General features: G+C 34.3%; 3 protein-coding genes across 3 annotated transcripts; all 3 read right to left on the bottom strand.

Moving 5' to 3' along the window:
* Nucleotides 1-3287: 3287 nt before the first annotated feature.
* LOC107018326 (probable BOI-related E3 ubiquitin-protein ligase 2) lies at nucleotides 3288-5788 on the bottom strand. The gene is made up of 4 exons (XM_015218788.2): nucleotides 5609-5788; nucleotides 5412-5515; nucleotides 4995-5299; nucleotides 3288-4136 (listed from the first exon to the last, which is right to left on the bottom strand). Exons 1-4 carry the CDS (start codon nucleotides 5686-5688, stop codon nucleotides 3609-3611), a joined length of 1017 nt encoding a protein of 338 aa, XP_015074274.1. The 5' UTR covers nucleotides 5689-5788; the 3' UTR covers nucleotides 3288-3608.
* A 2555-nt stretch (nucleotides 5789-8343) lies between these two features.
* Nucleotides 8344-10196, bottom strand: LOC107018271. The gene is made up of 3 exons (XM_015218705.2): nucleotides 9656-10196; nucleotides 9381-9566; nucleotides 8344-9029 (listed from the first exon to the last, which is right to left on the bottom strand). The coding sequence occupies exons 1-3, from the start codon at nucleotides 10148-10150 to the stop codon at nucleotides 8748-8750; spliced, it is 963 nt and encodes a 320-aa protein (XP_015074191.1). The 5' UTR covers nucleotides 10151-10196; the 3' UTR covers nucleotides 8344-8747.
* A 4399-nt stretch (nucleotides 10197-14595) lies between these two features.
* Nucleotides 14596-21468, bottom strand: LOC107015560. Its single transcript, XM_015215871.2, has 4 exons — nucleotides 19002-21468; nucleotides 18883-18887; nucleotides 15367-17082; nucleotides 14596-15242 (listed from the first exon to the last, which is right to left on the bottom strand). The coding sequence occupies exons 1-4, from the start codon at nucleotides 21269-21271 to the stop codon at nucleotides 14689-14691; spliced, it is 4545 nt and encodes a 1514-aa protein (XP_015071357.2). The 5' UTR covers nucleotides 21272-21468; the 3' UTR covers nucleotides 14596-14688.
* Between the last annotated feature and the right edge of the window lie 396 nt (nucleotides 21469-21864).

The following is a 21864-nucleotide window of genomic DNA, read 5'->3' as shown; positions in this document are numbered from 1 at the left end:
GAACAACACAAATCTTTCTAGAAGTAGTTGCATAGTGCAGTCAAGAAATACCTATAGGCATCTCAGACTCGATATACGAAGCATGTCTACAGTTAACATGCTTTCCCAGCCTACTAAGTTTATAGCAAACAAGTGAAGAATCAACAAGGTAATGAAACACACATAGCTCATAACTTCATCACATGGAGGCAAATTTACCAGTTACACCGTAAGATAGCTGATAAGATATCAACAAATAGTAACTAATGCACATCAGAGAGGATAAGGTACCTTTGATTTGTTATAACAGAAACATAATTATACAGTCGAACAAATCAATCAATCAATTAAAGAACCTACAAATCAATCTCAAACTAATTGTAACCGAGATATGAATACACTATACGTTTTGTTCTATGACTTGCAAGAAATTTGTCTTTCTACTACAAACTAAGGCTTGTCCAATATAAGAAGGATCACCATATTGTACTCGCATATGTATTGTTAGTACTACAACCACCTATAAAATTTCACCTTTCACTTTGTTAGGTATCTTTTGATCTCAAAATGTTGCTCCAACATCTGTTTTAACCACCATATTTTAATTATACATGTTCATTATATTTAACATGCCATTTTCCTAAGGACTGGACTTAAATAGCTAGATAGTTTGTGTTTATGTACCGCAACCATCTATCCCACTTCACATCTATTCTTCTGATGGTTGTTAAACTTGCAATACATATTTTGCTTTTTTTTTACTTGTCCCAAAACTCTACTCTAGTTTCAACATAGTTTAGCTTCTAAAAGTAATAGTAACTTTGACTCCTTCTGGGATAAAGCCCATAAACTCCTGGTTCAGCAAGCCAGCGAACTATACACAGATAGCATAAAAATCAGCCTCAACAATCTCTACTATTAATGCAGCAAAACTGGTTCACCTCCACACTAGAACTCGCCTTTACCAGAACCTTCATGGCTTAAAAAGAGGAGAAGCCAACATGGTAACATTTACTGCAAAATGATGAAAGATTTTTTAAAAAAAAATACCGAACCGACTCATAATCAACGTCTCCGCAGAAGCTACAAAACCTACACCATCTCTGTCAGTTTTTCTACATAAGCTGATTTCTTACAACCATCATATAGACTGGTAACTAGTCAAAGCATCATAGTTGCAACAATCCCCTTTCTGAATATCTTAGTTCACAAGTTCTTCAAATGATTCTATGGTAATGCTTGCAATTTACAACATTCTGAATTTCCGTTGCATCATGGCTGCCAGGTCAACCAAATCAGCCAACTTTAAATATGCACATCTGGTTTAAAAATTCCTAAAATCGTTCTTCCTACAAATATTATTGGCTGGAGTTCATATTTTCCTGTGGAATTGTTTTGAAGGCCAAATTACTCCTAACAAAAACTACAGCAGCAGACTATCCTTAAAAGGACAATTTTAAGCTATCATGTCAAAAGAGCATATTCAGTTCCACAAATCATCCCCAAAATTTTCCTCTACAGAATGTTCTACTTCACAAAATGTACTGCCACTTCAAGAACTTCCACATAGCACCACAGTGACACTCAGCTTATAAGCACTGCAAAGACTAATCATACATAATGTGAAGACCATCCTGAGTGAGAAGCACATGGGTTCCTTCCAAGCACTTGCTGCAGCATAACTCCATCTTTTAGTTCAAGACTAGGACCTGACATATCTAAGAACAGCTAGAAGTGTTTATGCTGCTAAACTCACAGGTCAATCTCTATTCACTAGGCAGATGTGCTGATAACTACTCATAATTCAATAGATGAAAAAAGTCATTCTCAATCCTGCAATAAAATATTCATTCCATCCAATATGCTATTGTCATCAAGATGTAGGCTAAACCACATCATCTGTATAAACTAAGATAATGATGACGTACTAATCACATCCAAGACAACTATATGGAGTAACATCAACAAAGCAGACAACAACTATTACTACACCTATCCCAAACAAGTTAGAAAAAATTCAGACCAATTCCAATTTGTGTGTCACTGTAAGCAGGGGTCATGCTAATCTCTATATCAATCCAATTTAATAGTACGCCTTGAATAGGCTACCTATTGACTATAGGTGAAGCCAAGATTTTAACTTCATGGCTCATGCATTCTAAATTCTAGGATTTCGACATCATGTCATAGTAATTGGATTTCAGGATTTTTTTTTTTTATGTATAGAATGAATCTCTTGATACAAATACAGGGTATGAACTAAACTATTAGACAACCTTCTACCTCCGCCTCTTCTATCAACCATGATAAAAGATTGGTAGGGTTGACAACTATTTTAGAAGGGAAGAAACAGGTAAACAATGTTCCAGGAAGCGTGGAAGCAATTGGACCAGTTTTTTTTTCTTTCGTATAATAAAGTAACCTTGAAAACCCAACAGCCAATAGCATAGCTCAAAACTTGGTTGATAATGGGCTCACCCTCTGCACTTCTCCTGTCTACAATTAGACCAAATCCCTACTGGCAGTCAGACCTGTTATTTTCTTTAGGATAGGCTTGATGAACTTGACTTAGACGAGACCAAATTTTAAGTGGCATTTAGCCCAGCTAAATACCATTTACTATGCACAGTAATCTGCTATATCAATTAGGACACATCACTTGCAGAGACTCAACATCAAGATCAGTATTGTCTTCTTAGCAGATTAATCTAACAGAGTTTCCTTTTTAAAAAATAAATAAAGAAACATGGCAAACTCTCTTATGCCAAAGTGAACTCACTCCCATTCAACTTGACAATGAACATATAGTTCATATTCGCCATCGGTCTCTGCATGTATTAACTTACGTGTGAGTTGTGGCTGAACCTTAGTCTTCAGCAAATCTAGAAAATAACCAAAGGGGGAATTCCTAAATAACTGTAACTAATCATCGTTGTTAAGGCACTCAACTCACTTGATAAAAAACATTAAAATTGGCGTAAGAACACCAATGATTCTGCTTCTTTGCTGAATAAAGATTACATGACATTAAGGCATTAATTAAATACACAAAACATTTTAATCTCAAAAGGTGTAAGAAAAGCTAGGCAGTGATAGTAACACAGATTCTGTATCCAATCCATACACTCACACATGTTTGCAATACTTCTAAACATCCTTAGATGAACTCTTTGTGCTTAATTGAGTATTGTCCATGACCATACAGAAGGCAATAGGTTATCTGACCCTTAAATTCTTAAGTCCTGCATAATCTTTGGCCTGGAAGTTGTTTGCTATATATCAGAATGGCAAACTAATCAGCAACTAGATACTACAATGTATACAATGTTGCTTATAGAGAGTATTACATTACACGATGTTGCTTATAGAGAATATATGTCATTACACAATTGTTACCATGATATAAACATCAGTACATACTGGTCCTGAAGGAAATATAACATCAGACAAGACAATAATTGTCATTCCATCCAAGGAAGAACCCTAAATGACAATTAGACTGCCAAGAATTTCTACGTGAGTTTTCCGAAATATTTAGGTGGGGTAAAAGTTTATACAAGAAGTCAGCTGACCAGGACAGATAGCATAAATGTTGGCCAAGACATGTACATTAGATACACAATATCCAACTACATGTAAACTTCCATACCTATATACTTAGTGGACTGACACAAGGGACAAAGACTAAGCTTACTCTCACACTCTTTACACAGGCAGAGATGCTTACATGGTAACAATAGCATGCAAACTTCATTGGTTCTACAGACCCTACACGTCATCAACTCCTTCATTTCCTTGCTATCCCGGCAAAGCAGGTGGAGATCTGTAGCCCGTCCATTACAGCATGATGCTGTGTCATCTACCTCACTGTCACCACAACCTTCTTTACTATCTCTGCTCTGTGCATAAACATGTTGTAGATTTATCTTAAGTGTGTTAATCAAGTTCTCATTGTGTTTGGCATGCTGTTGCCAAGCATTGGCTTCCAAAGCCAATTGTTCCATCCGCAACTCAAGTTCCATGTTTTTCTTGTTGATATCATCAACCTCTGTGTCTCTTTCTCGAAGTTTCTGAAGGACCTTCTCTTCAACATAGGTGATAGCCTGAATCTGATTAGCTTGAACCTTCTCCAATACAGCTTGCCTTAAGCGATCACCCTTTTGATAAGAAATAGAACATAAAGAGTTTTAGGCAGAACATATATAATGAAGCTATTATTAACACTCGTAACTATTATAGAAATGACACTAAGTCAAGTATACGATTAGATTCTAGCCTAAGAGATTTCGACTAGTAGTTAGAATATCTAAAGCAGGAGTTTAAGATGCCAATATCCAAAACAACAAGATTAGATATAAGGACTTCCATTTTTATAATAAATAATTCACAATTTCTTAACCTAAAACGAGCATACCAGACGAACTCAAATTTTCGCTCTCAAAGAAGCTAATTCTCATAAAGTTCCATGCCTGCAAGCTCAGACATGGTAAACGTTATTTTTGTTGATATCCGTGGTGTCCAGACCAACTATTGCCCACCAGGACTAACTCCACAGAATACCTTCCACCTCCTACCAACAACATCAACAAGTACCAAGTAACTCTGTTCCCTAGGGCTAGGCCAGATTGGAAGTTCATCTGAATGGATAACAATTAGGCTGTAAATTCATAAGTAATATCCTTGTCTTAGACTTGTTTCAGGAATTCCTCACAACTAGCCTAGTTTAACCTCAAGGTTTAAAAGGGAAACTTCAGCAAGGACCAAAGCAAATATGTATGCTAGCTGAAACTTTTCAGTAAAGCAAAACACACTATCCTAAACTTACTTTTTGAAGCTAAAACAGCCTACCTACCTTGAGCCGAGGATTAGGCTCAAAGCTCGCTCGCTCTCTCTCGCGCACACACACACTAACACAATCAAAAGAACTTACTTTTTGATAATGGATACATCAATATTGTACATTCAACCCTAACTAATTCAATTAGTTATTAATTAATCAATTGATGGATAAAAACCTGAACTTTGATGTATCTATCAATCTCAGCATCTTGTCTCTGCAATTCTCGCTCAATATCATCACCCACAAGCCCTAGAAACGCTGAGTCACACGACGAAGCCAAACGTCCATTATCCAGCGACAACCCCAACCCAGTGGACACCGATCGCCGCTGCAACAGATCAACAGAAGATATTTGAGAGTTGTTATTCTCCATAAAATCTTGCTCCTTGGGCCTCTTCTTCTTTGGCTCCAACCCATAATTCCACTGCAAATCCAACCCTCCATCATCAGCTGTACCAGGAGCCAACCCCACTACTTGAACTGCATAATTAAGTGAGTAACATGAAAAATTAAACAATTAAGATAAAAAAGAGAAACCCCAGAAAGTTAATTGAAGGAAAAAAAAAGCTAAATTTAGGAAGCAAAGAAATACAGGGAGGTATGTAAGGAGGGTGTTGAGACTGTTCAGGAAGATTAGAGCCATTGAAATAAACAGCTGGGGTTGTTATCTGACCATCCATATTGTTGTACAAATCTCTGAAAAAACAATCACATCATTAGAACAGCAAAAAAAGATTGGATTTTTAACCAAAAAAGGGGAAATTTTCATGAAATTCCTATAAATTTTACCTGTAAGATTTGGACTGTTGCTGTTGTTGATGTGGTTGTTGTTGAATGTGTAGTTGGAGATGGTGATGAGGAAGCGCCATAGCTAGGTTTTTAGAGAGAGAAAGTGAAAGGGGGGAAAAGAAGAAGAGAGAGAAAAAGTGGGTGGTGTTGTTTTCAATGTTCAATACTGTGAGAATGTGAATGAGGTTCGAGAAGAAAAAAAAAAGATTCTCCAATATTTGCAATTTCGTCCCTGTAATTTAAGGAATAGTCAAACTGGGTGTGGATCCGGGTAGTAAATTGGGCTAGTCCTGATTGCCTGGGCCTGCCATAACAGATCCGAAAGGCCCGTAAATCACATAACGTTAAAAGTTAATTATATTTTGATTTTTAAAAAAAAATATACATTTTATACATTGCTATATAGGAAATTTGTAGATACATAGCTGACAGTCTATTTTATTGACCAGACTAAAAATAGTTGACGAGATGTGTAATGCTCACCTTTTTAAGTTATTTGTTCGTTTATTCACTTGATATGGAATTTAAGACATTTAAATCTTATGTTTAAAAATTAAAGATACACTAAATCATGAATATATCAAAATGTTTTTAGATATAGTAGTATTAAGCATATCATGTGATAAATTACAATAAAATAATTGCTAAAAAAGTAAGTTTTTTTTTTTAAAAATGGACTAAAAAGAAAAACAGGACAAATAAATTGAAACAGGTAAAATATATGTATGATCCATGTATATTATATATGTTTAATTGTGTATAATTAATGTATAATCTATGTATAAGAACTAGAAAAAAAGTAAGTAGTAAATTTGTTTGGTTATTTGAGAGAAGACACCAAAAATGAAATATAGGGTAAAGTGCACTAGTTATTAGTTTTAGAACCATATATTGCATGTAGTTCATTTAGAGTTTCGAATTAGTTTGGCTTAAACACTCTATGTGAATAAATTTTTTTTGAATTTCGAATATGAAGTTGACCTCTAATGTAAATTTAACCTCAATTGTTTTAATATTTCCATGTTAAGTTTAAAATGTTTTTGAATAACGATTGTGCTTGTTTTAAATTTGATTTGGGTTGATTAAGTTCCAGCAACACTAACATTAATTATAGGAATACTATGGAACTATATTAGATTGGTGTTGTAAATTTAAGAATAATTAGTCAAAATATTATTTATTATACTGTAGCAGCATGATAAAAACACATTAATTCGTCAATTTACGATTCAAATATGAAATTTGCCTTAGAAGCTACAGGGAAGTATTTGAAATGGATAATATAGATTCATATTGAAGAAAAAGTTCTCTGTTGATTTAAATTTTGTGCCTATGAGAAGATCGAGAAAAAAAAATCATACTAATATGATACTTTTATTAATTTAATTTATTTCGTATCTTTTATTATTCACGAGAAAGAGATAACACCTATATAATGGTTTATTTCAAACTTTGACTCTAGAACAATTTAAGCTTCAAAACAATTCGATTAAGAGCAGTTGAAATTAAGGATATTATCCAGAGCTCCACAATTCTAAATTTTACGATATTGTTCTTGAAGTAATTTTTTGGGGTTCAAACTTCAGAACATACTGACTTGACATGGGTGTGTTTAGTATATCGGAAAATATTTTTCGATAGTGTTTTCTAATTTTTCACATATTTAATTGATCAAAATATTTTCTCTAGGAAAACAAGTTTCTTAAAAATAAGAAAAAATCACTTTCTCAATCAAAATAAGGAAAACAAGCTACATAAATGATGTTGCAATTTTATTATCTCTTCCCCGTATGTTTTCCTCAACCATCCCAACACATTTCACTCCACTGTATTTTAATACAATAGATAACATATAAATACTCTTGAGATAATATTTTTCGTTTACACTATCCCATCACCTGCAAAATTTAGATGCTTAAGATATTTTAGACCAATTCAAAAGATTATCTTTGAATTTATGTATTTTTCCAACTGCTCTCCTTGATTGCAAATGGAAGTCAACAGCCAAAGTCCAAAGCTATTTGGTTTCCTTGATTGCCTGAACTATCAAAGCACATGTCATTTTCTATTGAAGCTAAATAAAAGCCCTTGATTTAGGGGGATTTTTCCACCTTGTAAAATATGTGGCGACTTTTTCCTTTTTTACTTACCTTTCATAGACGTGTAAAAGAGAAATGTGACAACTAATACGTAACGGAGCAACTTCATCCATTATCGACAGTCGACTTCATTTTTCATATGACCCTTCGAAATTTTTATGAAGTTATGTGCAGACATAACAACTCCTACTATGTCTCATTTCTTGCAAAATCTTCTTAAAGAAAGAGACAACAGGACATACACAAAGTATATATCATAAATGAATGATAACATCTGCATTTTGTAGATTTTATGGCCCTTTTTTTTGAGTATTGTCATTATTAAAGAAGTGAACTATTGAATGTCAATACTTCTATCATTATCAAAATTGTGGCTACATAATTGATTTGAATATATAAAGCATCACAAATAAATGATAATACCTGCATCTTGAAGATATTTTGGCCTTGTAAGTGTTGTGCTTGATAAAAAAGTGAGCTATTGAATGTCAATACAGTTGTCACTACTAAATTAAGGCTACAAAATTGAACTTTTACTCCAATATCGTGAAATCTTAATAGTTTAGTTGGTTTAAAGGATTCGATTCCCTTCTCCTCCATCGAATTTAAAAAACAAAAAAAAAAAACTCTTAACGGTGGAAACTCAAGAGACCATTATTCATTAACAACTTGGAATTACACACTAATAATTTACTAATAAAATGGGGAAAAAAAGTACTATTCAACTTCCAAAACAAATAAACAAATCAATCTATATATTGTGGTATAGATTATTATAGATTATAATATAATAACAAGGTGAATTAACATGAGAAATGAATAATTGTCACATTCTTGTACTGTCCATTTTCCAGTAGCGGCTAATTGGAAAATTTGTTGTAACATGTAACACAGCCTGTCTGTCCACATTCTACTCCAGAGAGAAAGTTGGTAAGTAGTGGGGGCAAAAGATAGAGACCCCAATAGCTATCAATTCACTTTGTTGACAATCAAGATTTGAGAAAAAGATCAAAACTTTACCAACTTAGATAGCTCCATAATCAACTGTAGGTACAATTCTTTAGTGAAATTGCGGCGTTCATCTTCTGGGGATGAAGAGTAAGTAAACAATCAATTGTCTTGTAGAACTTGGGCTTTACCATTTTCCCTAAAACATAAGCTCTTGATCGAAGCTTGAAGCTTAATTTTAGTGGCACTGGTAATGGCGTCGCCCCTGCTGGTGTGCTCAAACTTGCTCCACCTCCATATAATGGAATCTTGTTCCCTATAACTGATACAGCTACAACTCTTTGGCTCTTTCTTGATTGGTAAAATTTCTTCATCTGTTTCATCAAATCCATTTCACATATCAATAAAAATTGAAAATATTTAACCATCCATTTTGTGCCACGAGAGCTTCGATTAACGATAAGACAATAACATACCCAAGTGTAAGTGGCGAAATTAGCATTTTCACTAAAAAGGCTTAAAATATGAAGTAAACACTCGAGGTGTTCTAGCAACAATTATCTATATAAATTTTAAGTATGTATAAACAGTCTAATTTTATGCCTTATCTAACTCCGCCCCTGCCCAGTGTAGAGAGAGTGTTTACCATAGATTGTCAGAGAACAACAGAAACTATAACAAAATGAAACAATAGATTTAGGATAAAAGTTAGTTAAAATGCTTACAGCTCCGGATCCAATTGTGAGTTCTGAAAATGAGAGATCAAGAGGGGTTGATGTGACATGTACACCGAAAAATGATGCAGTATTACGGTAAAGGAATTTCACAGTAGCATTCATGGAGATCATATCAGTTGCTACTCCTGTGGCATCAGAACCAGCTTGAATCCCAAAATGATCAAATTTTATGGTCTGAAAATCAAAATACAACAAATACCCATTACAGATCTCCCATCAAATCGTCCAATTTTGTAGAATCAAAATGATAGAAAACGACTTACCCTCATGGTGATTTTGGGTTTCTGAGGTCGACTAGCACCCCAAAGGATGAGAGCAAAGAAGGAGAAAAGGATGAAGAAACCAACAACAAAAGCAAGGACATAGCAACGACGTGGAAGAGATTTACTGGATCTATCATCTTCAAGTAGTCCTTCTTCCTCAATAACATCACATTCCTTCCAGGGCTTCTGCCCTTTGCGGTGGTGACGGCCGCCTACGCCGCCGGCGGCGTCGGGTAAAATCTTCCGAGATCCAGGCTTGAGGGATCCGGAGAATCTGGAGGAAGAGGAATCACGGGAGTGACGGCCGACGGATGAGTGAGAGTGAGGAGGAGAACCCATGGGACTGATAACAGGAGTAGAGTGAAACGACGTCGTTGTCTTCTCGCCATCGTGAGAATCACGTGACGGACTCTGAACGTAATACGCCGTCGGCCCTCTATTGTCCGGCGACGAAGGAGCCAAGCTCGTATCTTCTGAATCAGTTTTTGTATGCATTTTTATGTTTTGGGATGAAAGAAGAATTGTTCAAGTGTAAGACACTGAAATTTGGTAACTCAATTTCTACAATTTAATATGTAAAATGCAAAGTGCATAGTTTTGGTTTATTATAATTTTAATTATCCACCGACGGGACATAAGTGGAAAACCAAATAATAATAAGAGGTCTAACTAACACTATACATTTTATTATATATAAAAGATTTTTAGTCTCATTAATCAAAATACAGCTGCCACAGAGTTGGCAACTCTAGTAGTACAACGCGTATTCAATATTACTCTTTTATCCATCTAAAAATATGATAGATTTCACTTTTTTTTAATGTTAATATCAAAATTAAACTGAGTTTTATAAGCCCAAATATTTACTTTTTTTTCTTCTTTTTGTTGTGTTTTAGTTGAATGTAAAATGAAACCTGAGGGTCAAGGAGGATTTTGTTGATATAATTTTTGTTTGATTGTGAAATAATGTGTATTTTTTGGAAAAGTAAAGGAAAATGGTGGGTTGGGTGAGTGGGATCCACATTTAAAAATTCATACCATGTGAGTTGAGAAAAAAGAAAAACCATTTATTTCCCTTTTTTTTTCTTTTTCGGTAATAAAAAATAAAGCATGTGGAATGATGCATTGTACTAGCTTTTTTTTCTCTCTGTCTTGAGGCAACCCAAGATGCTTCTGGTCATACACTTCATTGAATACTACTATTACCACACCAAAGGATGTTGTGAAATTTATGAGGTTGTTAGTTTTTAATCGAGTTTTAAATAGATATCGAATATTATATTTGAAATAAAATAAAAAAAGAGTAAGAAGAATGTGGAATGATGTAAAGGAGAAATTTTTTATTTAAAATTTCGCATTCCAAATTTAGATAGAAATTCAAACATAAAATTTCATTAGTGTATAATATACGCGAAGAGTTAGATTTTTTCTTATTTGTTGTCGAAAGATGAAGCAACTATGCCAAATGGTCCTTAGTCTGTTTTAGGCCTTTGTTTGCTGGAATATCAACAAAAGGGACACTAGTACTAGATTTAGGTCCCTAGACGTACAAGACTATATTTTATCTTGGAAAAATTAGCTTATCATATTTACTAATTTATCTTTTTAGTTTTAAAATAATTTTATTAATAATTTTATGATACATTTCAAGTCAGATATAAATATATATATGTATTTTTGCTATTCTATACACTGAAATAGGGAAAATGATGAGCGAGATAGTCTGTGCAATCCAGATTTATGTGAATCACACTAGATAATCCTAAATACATTTAGAAATACAAATAATAAGGAGAGAACTGAGCGAGAGAGTTATATATATGTGAATCCATTTGGATTCTATATATCTGAAACAAACTACACTCAACTTTAACCCATGTATCCAATATATTATCTAAATATGTTACATACATGTATCCGAAGTCTAAATTCTAATAGAATTTGTAATATTAAAAACTCGCTTGTAGGAAAATAATTTATATTGTTCCTCCTGTTTATCTTCCAATCGAACGGGCTTTTATGCCTATCCAGTATTGTTGGGCCGTCTCCTAAGAACCAAAAAAAAGCCCATCTATTAAACGTGGCCTTTTTGCTTGGGTTCAATGCTCGTTTGAATTGACTTATTTTAGGTATTTTTAAATTAAAATAGTTTTTATTAAATGGTTTTAGAGTGTTTGGATAAAGTTAAAAAGTGCTTATAACAATTTATTTTTAAATCAAAATAATAAAAATAAACCAAAAATTATAAGTTAAAAATTTAAACTTACAACTTTTGACTTATAAATCATAAGCCAAAAATCAATCCACACATTCCCTCAGAAAGGTCACATTAACAATTTGAGCAAATCATGATGAGTCAGTCGATTAATTTGCAATAGATGTTCATTTGGAAGGTTAATACTTTAATTTTTATATAACAATAAGTAAAGTACCTTGCATTTATAAATAATTGCACTCGAATAGGAATTGTTTAATTAAATTAAAGTAGTTGACTATGGTAAACTCTTAAATCAATGGTAATTGTTAAAAGTTATGTTGGAAAAACCATTACTTCGAACAAGCTACACCTCGTCTAGTATAGTTTTAAGCAAGTTATATCGTATTAATCTATTTTTAAAAAAATTATTAATACTGTCATTATTCAAATATAAAAATTTTAAATGATCACTATATCTTATCAACGCAATCATCTTTCTATAACAATCGTACATCATCGATTGAACAATTTTTTATTGAAATAATTTTTTATTAATTTATTGACCACAATGCATATTTGTGATACCAAAGACGCATTGAAAATTGGACTTTGGAACAGTACAATATATTTTGTACTGATCATGTATATAGACGCAAAATATTGATGTGGATCACGGACTATATCGAACCAAAAATAGACAAAATACAGATGACTTCCACTAATTATATTGTTATAATTTTCCCTTACATCAGGAAAAAAATTGTGAATTACTTACTATTCATGACTCAATCACTCTATTGTATCATTCTGTTAAGGCAGGCTGATGTAGGCGTATATTATATATAGATTCGATAAAATTTAATAGCTTTCACTTTGATTTTATCGTATTAAAAGAATGTCACCAATTATATAGTCTTTTCGATTCAATTTATAAGGCATTTTTTTTTACTTTTAGCCAGTCTCATAAAGATATTTTGTAACTATTTAGCTTTCATACTCTTATAAATAGTTTATCGTTAATGATACGGTTTGTTTAACTACGAGAAATTCTATAGCTTTATTTGAAGTCACAAAATTTCAATTTTTTATCCATTTTCACTTTCAAGTAAGCTTTCATCTTTTTAAATCTCTTGATGGTTCGAACTCACAATCTTAGAGCTACAAGTTAAAAATATTTATTGAAGCGATACACTTTTGTTCAATTACAAAAATTATAAAGTTAAAATTCAAAATCTACATATCACGAGCCACTAAATAGGCTCGAGTCTTCAACATTACTAGACTCGAGTCCTCAACAGAACTGAACATAAAAAAGTTAATTTTTAGAAGAGAAATGTGACTTATCATCTTGAGATTCTCAATTGACGCTGGCAGAAAGAGTACACTAGTCAATTAGAGACATTGGAAGCTTCATCCAAGAAATGGGCTTATTTTACAGCATGCAGTCACGGGAGGCACGGATTTTTGGCTCATCTTCCGGTCCGGTGGGCCCATACATAAGTAGCGGATTTCAAAATTTCATGGTGTCTGAAAAATCAAAAATATAGTGCTAGAGATTTAAATTTAAAACGTGAAACTTCTAAATCACTCAGACAATATTAATTAGAAAAAAAGAACCTTATATATACGATAATTTTTATCGAAAAAGTTTGAATGACACTCTCGTCCCCTCCTAAATCCCCCTCAGCCTATAAGCGTGTACAAATTTTTCTACAATCATAAAATAATTGGACCACGATTATGTATATCATCTAGCTTGTGATCATTAGTGTCCACTATCATTTTGTCAACTTAGCTGGTCCATATCATTGAACATTTTTTTTAAGCACAAGATACAAAAATATATTTAATTCACTGACGGGCATGATAGGGTAATTCTCAACTAGACTGTCTTTGAATTCCAGTTGGAAAATGCATGAATTTTTACTGGAAGCCTAAAATTCACGTAGAAAATATAATTGTTTTACATAGATATATGTTTTGTATCGAAGAGCTTTGAATTCAGATAAATAATGTTACTTATTAAGATTTTTTAAGTAATTTTAAACATTTTGACAGCTTTGTATAATACATCTGAAAAAGGATTTTTAATCAATACATAGGGTATTTAATGATATTCCTTTCCTATTTGATTTATTGACCGTTTATGGTAACGCACCAATATCTAATGTGTGTTGCGTGCCTGTATTTATTAATTTTATTCGACCGACAGCAATATTGAGAGGTATTGTTATAAATATGTTTTATTTTCTCAAAGAAGTCATGAATAAAATATTTATATATTTAAAGGAGTGACCATTGTAAAATTAATAGTTATATTTTCTTATTTTTTAATTTAAAACTTCATCTCATTATCGAAGCCTCTTTTCTTAGTTTTTTGTTATGAAACACCAATTGATAATAGCTACTCCTTCGTCCTATGTAAGTTATGATTATCTTATTAAAAATAATTCACATATTAATTGTTCATTTTACTACATTACTTTTGTAATTTTTTTTTTAAATGTTCACATTTATTTGCAAAATTTTTAAGAAGTTTTTTAAGGGGTAAATTAGTAAAATTATCTTTTTTAAAAAAGAAAATAATTAACTAATATGGGACAGAGAAGATACGGTACTTTTATAAATGTTATCATTAAATATTTTAGGAAAACCAACAATTAGGTATTTGATAAGTTAAAGAGTAATTCAGAGTCTCAAGTAATATCCGCAAGTTAATCACTTTTATTGATAGCACAAAAACAAATGTGAAGAATATATAAGTTTATTTCACATAAATTATGTGTTACAATATCACATTTAGAACACAAATTAGTTAAAAGATCATTTCACTAAATCAGTTATGTCCTCTCAAAGGATCCACTCTTATACTTGTTGCAACAATTGGACTTTTCACTATGTATTTTCCTCTAGTTTCCATCCAGCTCAATGAACCATCAACCACAATATCATCCATAATTATTGGACCTTCTATTCTTAGCTTGTAGCTTTGTTTTTCATACTTTTCTTTGAAAATCAACTTATTAGGTACAACACTAACTTTAAATTTACCCATTGGTGTGAGCTTTGCTGTGTATACTGATGTACCATCTTGTAAGTTAGTCACTGTTCTTTTGAATTCTTGAATCCTTTTAGGATCCGAATCGCTGCTGTTCCGGTTGAAATATCCAATGAAAGATGGATAGTTCAAGTCTAATGATGGGTTGGAGCAAGTGTAAGTTGAGGATCTTGTGATGGTTTGTATTTGTTTGGATGTGAAGTTCAAACCACAGAGGAGGTTAACATAATCTTGTGGTGTTGCATCATAGATGAGTCCGGGATCCAACGCTTTGTTTGGATCGATATGGCCAGCTCCCATAGCTAGAGGAGTAGCAACACCATTCTTCAGACCTGTTGAGACATAATATGGTTAAATAATCACAATTGTGTTCTACGCAGTTCAATATTTCCACGTGTTTATTCTATGAAAAAGAATCGAGTTTTTAGATGAGATGGTCAAACAGTTCAACATTACCTATGTCTTGGATGGGGCTTTGTGTGTTGTCCAATACATAAGCTGTGGTCATCATGGCGGATCGGATAGCAGCAGGGCTCCATTCAGGGTGTGCACTTTTTAGAAGTGCTGCTACACCAGAAGCATGTGGACAAGACATTGATGTGCCTGATATAATGTTGAAGTTACTATAAAGTTTTCCCGAGGTAACTTCAGTTACTGGTGTTTGTTGTGGCCATGAAGCAAGTATTAAGGCACCAGGACCCATAAGGTCAGGCTTTAGAATTGTAGGACAGCTTGGTGATGGTCCTCTTGAGCTATAGCTAGCAACTTTTGGTGCTGGTTTAGCACCAATACGCGTCAGTTGGAATTCAAGCTTTGCGTTGGGTTCAGAGTCACTCCTAACGTACTCAAGAACTTTATCACCCTCTTGAATGTTCAAAAACACTGCGGGAAATTCACTTTGGAGATAGAATTCCAAGTCAGTTGAATTAGTTATGAAGACTGCACCAGAAACTTTTGAATTTCTTACATTGTAGACGTCCTCGCTAACTGAATCATTATTGTCAATGCAGACCACTATTCTGTGTGCATTTTTCTGCAGTTCCTTATCATCTTGGCAATCAACGTAGCTAATGGAGCTTTCACTTGAACTAGAATTCCCAGGGTAGAGCGATAATCCAGTGACCGAAACTCCATTTCCAAGTGTTAGTGTGCCAATAAACTCGCGGTCAACTGTGCCAGCAGCAACAGTGAGCACCCAAGGCGTTCCATTGTGCAAAGTTTCCAAAAAAGGCCCTTCATTTCCTGCAGATGTAGAAACAAATATCCCTTTCTCCAGTGCAGCAAATGCGGCAATTGCAACAGGATCTTCGTATAAAGGAAGCGCATCAATGCCTAATGACAAGGACAATACATCTACACCATCTGCAATTGCTTGATCAATTGCTGCAAGAATATCAGACAAGAATACACCTTCTTCCCATAGAGCCTTGTACATGGCCACATGAGCCTTTGGTGCTACACCTGTAGCAGTTCCAGCAGCATATCCAAAAAAAGATGCGCCCTCTACACGGCTTCCAGCAGCCGTGGAAGAAGTGTGAGTCCCATGTCCATCCGTATCACGAGCAGAATCCATCGAAATGGTAAGATTCGGGTTGTTAGCAAGTAGGCCTTTATTGAAGTAACGAGCGCCAATTAGTTTCTTATTGCACAAAGAGGTATTGAACTGAGTTCCACTTTCACATTCTCCTTTCCATCTTGATGGTACTTCATTCATCCCATCATCACTATAACTTCTACTCTCTGGCCATATCCCAGTGTCAACTAATCCAACTATAACATCTTTGCCATAATCCGACTTTGGCCATACACCAGACTCAGAGTTAAGGCCAAGGAATTGAGATGTGTGAGTTGTGTCAATTTTAACCGACATATCCTTAATCGAAGAAACATAGCCCGGAGAATTCTTAATAGCTTCTATCTCAGAAGGAGAAAGACTTGCACTGAAACCATTGATGGCATTAGTATAAGTATAAACTAGTTTAGAGGACAACAAGTCTTTGCTATCTGATACCGAAAAAAGTGTAGTCAAGTACCAATTATAATGGCTAGAAAAAGCTTTTGGCATGGCTGACAAATCCATATGAATGATATAAGTTTCTGACTTTGCCAATTGAATTATAGAAAGCAACCAAATACACAAGGCAATATAATTTGCCATGTTGAGTAATATTACTCAAGAAGGATATTTTCTTGAACATAAGCTAATTTACTTATATAGACAAGTGAGAGGTATGGGAAGCCAAAGTATTCCCTTCACTTCCAAATTGTCCATCACTTTGTCCATAATTCCACTATGTACCAAACATGTTATATATTATTGGAAGTTAGCAACTATTTCAACTCTGCACCCCTCTGCAATCATTCAGCTAGCTGTCTATTGATAATTTCTCCATCTATCATTTTCAAAATTGCTTTAGTTCAAGACTTGTAGTCTTCTGTCTTTAAATATAAGGAACAAGATATTTCTGTCTTGTTTCATCAACCATTAAATCTGTCGATCGACGCCTATGCTTTTAAGTACTCATAATGCATAGTGAGGAGTGGATCCCTCATACATAGTGCCATTGCCACCAAACTTATTTTTTCTCTTAAACCCTTTCTCCACTTCTCTTTTTATAAGTCTTTTCTCATTTTGATAGTGACAATCAATATCATATAGCCATGGGCAAAAAGAGTAAAGGGAAAGAACCAATATATGGCTCCATTACAATCATGATGAACATTGCTTACATTACATATGATCCAAACAAATTGTTTTAAAGTGTGTGGGGAACCACCCATGTGTTTTAACTAAATAGAAGATAGAAGTCACTAAGGGCAGAGTCAAGTAGGGGCCGAAGGAGTTTATCCGAACCCCCTTCAACAGAAAATTACACTGGTTATACATGGTTAAAATTATTTATTATGTATGTATAACTGATGTTGAATTCCTTTTGACCTTTTTGTCTTTTTACTTCTTCATATTTTGAATTCCTTTAGTGAAAATCCTGGCTCTGCAACTGACTAGACAAAATGCCAAAACTATTTAGTACAACAAGAATTTAAAGCTGTGGAAAGTTCTTCCCACTAGTGATATGAATGTTTTTTTTCGATAATAAAGAAGACCTTAAAAGTCAAGAGTGTTCATAAATGCAGCATAACAAGAAGATCTTCATTATTTTGTTTTGTTAGTTAAAAGAAAAAGGTTCTTCAACATGACAATGAGTCGTTTCAATCTATGATATTGGATATTACACGATTAGGTTCACTTATATAAGAAATTTCTTATGATAAGCATTAATCGATAACCTTGTAAAAATAATAATTAACCTGTTATCACATGTTTAACTAGACGAGTAGTACAACAAAATAATTTATTCATGTTAGTGTTGTACTTAATTTGAAACAAATTAAATTGTAAAAGTTTTTTCTTATTCAATAGAATGAACCAAAATATAAGTTATCTGTTACTTGAAAGAATCTCCTACTAACTGAGATACTAAATTTGAAAGAAAACCAAAACAACAAGGTAAAGGAAATTGTAAGTTGCAACTGTCATTACCCAAAAAATTGTTGTTTTTATTTTCCAAAGGAAAATGTAAAGGAATTTCAAGCATGTAAGTCATAATTGAGAACTATTTAATTATTGGAAATACAAGGCAGCAACATGTTTGATTAAAAAAATTGAGGCACTAACTTATATGGGGAAATCATGTGAACTTAGATCAATTATTTATATGAATAGATTAACAATTAAAAAAAAGTGTCTGCTGGACGGATGGTCATTCATAAATAAACCACAACAACATACTCGATGTAATTTTAATGTGGTGTTTTAAGGAATGTAACGCAACCTTCACGACTCTAGTAACGTATATCAAAATCAAACAAGGAAACAATAACTTTAAAAGAAGAATGACAAAAGAACAATGATAGGAAACTTCTGATTCTGGATTTACTTTTTGATATTATAATCTGATATTCGAAATCTACTGGTCCTACTAATCGAGATTCATGTCAGTAGACTTCTGATTCAGTAATATAACTCTAAATTCCTCAGATTTTGTTATTTTACTCTAGTTCTTTATGTACCTTTTTTTTTTTGTGATTACCAAGTTTGGATCACTGGTGCAACCACAATTGGACTTGTTACAGCATGGAGACCAAGTACATCCACCCAAGTTATCGATCCGAATACAACTTCTCCAGTTCTGTTACCGCTATATTCAACTGTTAATGTATAACTTAGCTTATCATACTTGCTGCTGAAGGACAATCTTGAAGGATAAACACTAATGTTTGTGTTCGATGGCACGGTCATATTTATAGAATAGTTAGCAGGACCATCGCCAACGTTTGTCACTGTCCTTATGAACTTTTGACTCAGTGTTGCTCCAGTTTCATTAGTGTACAGCGCGATGAATGATGGGTAGTTAAGATCAGAAGATGCATTTTGGCAAGTGTAGGTTGATGATCTTGTGATTGTCAAGATTTGCTTGCGAGTGAATTTCGTGGCACATAAAAGGTTTATGTAGTCTTGTGGTGTGGCATCATAGATAAGACCTGGATTCAGGGCGAAGTTTGGATTAACTAACCCTGCTCCCATAGCCAGAGGAGTCGCGATACTGTAGTTTAGGCCTGAGTCTTTGATGGGAGAATTTGTGTTGTCAATGTTGATGGCACCAGTGATCATTGCAGATCGGATTGCTGCTGGACTCCATTCAGGATGTGCGCCTTTAAGAAGTGCAGCAATGCCAGAAGAATGTGGACAAGCCATGGATGTTCCTGAAATCATCGCGAATTCACTGCTCAATCCGATATCTGGATATATCGAAACTGTATAACTATTAGGAATCCAGGATGCTAAGACTAATGACCCTGGTGCCATTATGTCTGGCTTCAAGATTCCTGGATAGCTCGGTGAAGGACCTCGTGATGTGTAAGTTGCAACGACGGGTGCTGGTGTTGATCTCACAAATGTCTGCTGGAAGCTAATGCTGGCAACAGGATTGGCACCAGATTTAGCATAACTGATCACAGCTGCACCATCTTCAGGACTGATAACAACACCAGGATATGCAAATTCTTCTCTCTGGAAAATTCTTGGATCGTCAGAGATGTATATAGCAGCAGGGGCAGAGGATTCAGCAATGGCATTTATTTGATCAAGGAAATTTCCATTTTCACATATGATGATTCCAAAATTGAAGCTGGATAAGGAAGTCGAATTGCAACTCGATATTGACTCGTTGTAGATAAGTGGGAAATCGTTGACAAGGGCGCTAACAGGGTACATTGACCATCCAGTGATCACTTGTCCATTTCCAAGAGTCAATTTTCCTGAGTGGACGCGATCAATAGAGCCAGCAGCAGTAGTCAAGAGCCAGGGGATTCCATTGTGGAGTATTCCAGGAGTGACACCTGCATTTCCTGCTGAAGCAGAAACAAGAACGCCTTTCTCCATGGCACCAAATGAAGCTATGGCAATAGGGTCTTCATACAGTGGAACATTATCAAATCCCATAGAGATGGATATCACATCGACACCATCAGCAACAGCTTGATCCATACCAGCAAGCACATCAGAAGCGAAGCGTCCTTCATCAAAAATGACCTTATACATAGCAAGCCTAGCACGTGGAGCGACCCCTCTTGCTGTGCCAGTTGCATAGCCAAAGAATGAAGCACCCTCGACATAGTTTCCACCAACAGTTGATGAAGTATGCGTCCCATGACCTCGTGTATCCCTGCCTGAATCCATACTAAGTGTGGTATTAGGATATGCAGCTTTAACTCCTTTGTTGAAGTATTGAACACCAATTAACTTATTGTTACACATTGAAGCACTAAATTCTTGTCCAGGCTCGCATATACCCCTCCACCTTGACGGAATTTCAGTCATCCCATCATCCATATAACTCCTACTCTCTGGCCATACTCCAGTATCAATGACACCAACAATCACATCTTCACCATATTCAGAAGCTGGCCATAGTCCTGACTCAGGACTTAGACCAAGGAACTCAAACGTGTGAGTAGTGTCAAGAGTGACCATTTTATCAGCATAAGCCGATACAAAACCAGGCAACTTTTCAAGAACTTGCAATTCATCCTCAGACATAACAGCACTAAATCCATGAAATGCATTATCATACGAATAAAGTAGCCTTGTCGGATTGATAGAACTTCCACTTGTTGTATCTTTCAACTTGACAGTTTCAAGAATTGAAGAGTGCCATTGCTCATGACTAGTAAAAGCTGTAGGCATGAATGCCTTATCCATATGAATAATGTAAGTTGTTCTTTTTGCTGATGCTGAATTAGCTAAGAGGAATAATAAGAACAACATACAAAGAAGAGGCACTCCTTTAACTAATCCCATTTTTGGATTCTTTTTTGCTTCAAAACTCAGTTTCTTGTGTTATTTTTTTCATTTGCTCCAATATGCACATATTTATACTAAGGGCATGGAGCATTGTTCTTCTTTGAAAACCAATTTTGGGGATTTAATTCTTAAGTAGGATTAGACCATTTTTGTTTGCCATAGGTATCTTCTCCATCAATTATCAAAACTTCGTTTGGATGGTTGTTATGTATTGTATTGTTCTCCATCATTACATAATGTTGCACATTCATAATTTGAATGATAAACTTATAAGAAAAGTAAAAACGGGTAGAACTACCATGAAAAGGTAGGGTAAAAGATAAAAACATAATTACGATTAAATAATGAACAAAGACAAAATGAGAAGGTAACAACACAATCACACCAAATCGGTCATTACATATAAAATGATTCTTTTCATCCTTACCAAACAATAGATTTAAACAATATGATGCAATAAAATTTAAGTAATAATCATAAAAAAACATTATACGTAAACTATCAATAGAATCCAATACAACCGTAACAACCATCTAGTTTGTTATTTCCAAAAATGTTATGTTTCTATATCTTTACAAGATCTTGAAACG

This window comes from Solanum pennellii, chromosome 4, assembly GCF_001406875.1.
Source record: "Solanum pennellii chromosome 4, SPENNV200".
NCBI classification, from domain to species: domain Eukaryota; kingdom Viridiplantae; phylum Streptophyta; class Magnoliopsida; order Solanales; family Solanaceae; genus Solanum; species Solanum pennellii.
The sequence above is the reverse complement of the archived record's forward strand: the minus strand, read 5'-3'. Positions and strand labels throughout refer to the sequence as shown.

Excerpts from the sequence above, each read along its gene's own strand:
- LOC107018326 (XM_015218788.2), bottom strand. The coding sequence starts at position 5,688 with ATGGCGCTTCCTCATCACCATCTCCAACTACACATTCAACAACAACCA. Across the intron at positions 5,300-5,411 it reads CCCTCCTTACATACCTCCCT|TTCAAGTAGTGGGGTTGGCT; the intron begins GTATTTCTTTGC and ends TTAATTATGCAG. Across the intron at positions 4,137-4,994 it reads ATAGATACATCAAAGTTCAG|GGTGATCGCTTAAGGCAAGC; the intron begins GTTTTTATCCAT and ends TCTTATCAAAAG.
- LOC107018271 (XM_015218705.2), bottom strand. The coding sequence starts at position 10,150 with ATGCATACAAAAACTGATTCAGAAGATACGAGCTTGGCTCCTTCGTCG. Across the intron at positions 9,567-9,655 it reads AACCCAAAATCACCATGAGG|ACCATAAAATTTGATCATTT; the intron begins GTAAGTCGTTTT and ends TTTGATTTTCAG. Across the intron at positions 9,030-9,380 it reads TCACAATTGGATCCGGAGCT|ATGAAGAAATTTTACCAATC; the intron begins GTAAGCATTTTA and ends TTGATGAAACAG.
- LOC107015560 (XM_015215871.2), bottom strand. The coding sequence starts at position 21,271 with ATGGGATTAGTTAAAGGAGTGCCTCTTCTTTGTATGTTGTTCTTATTA. Across the intron at positions 15,243-15,366 it reads AAGCCCCATCCAAGACATAG|GTCTGAAGAATGGTGTTGCT; the intron begins GTAATGTTGAAC and ends ATGTCTCAACAG.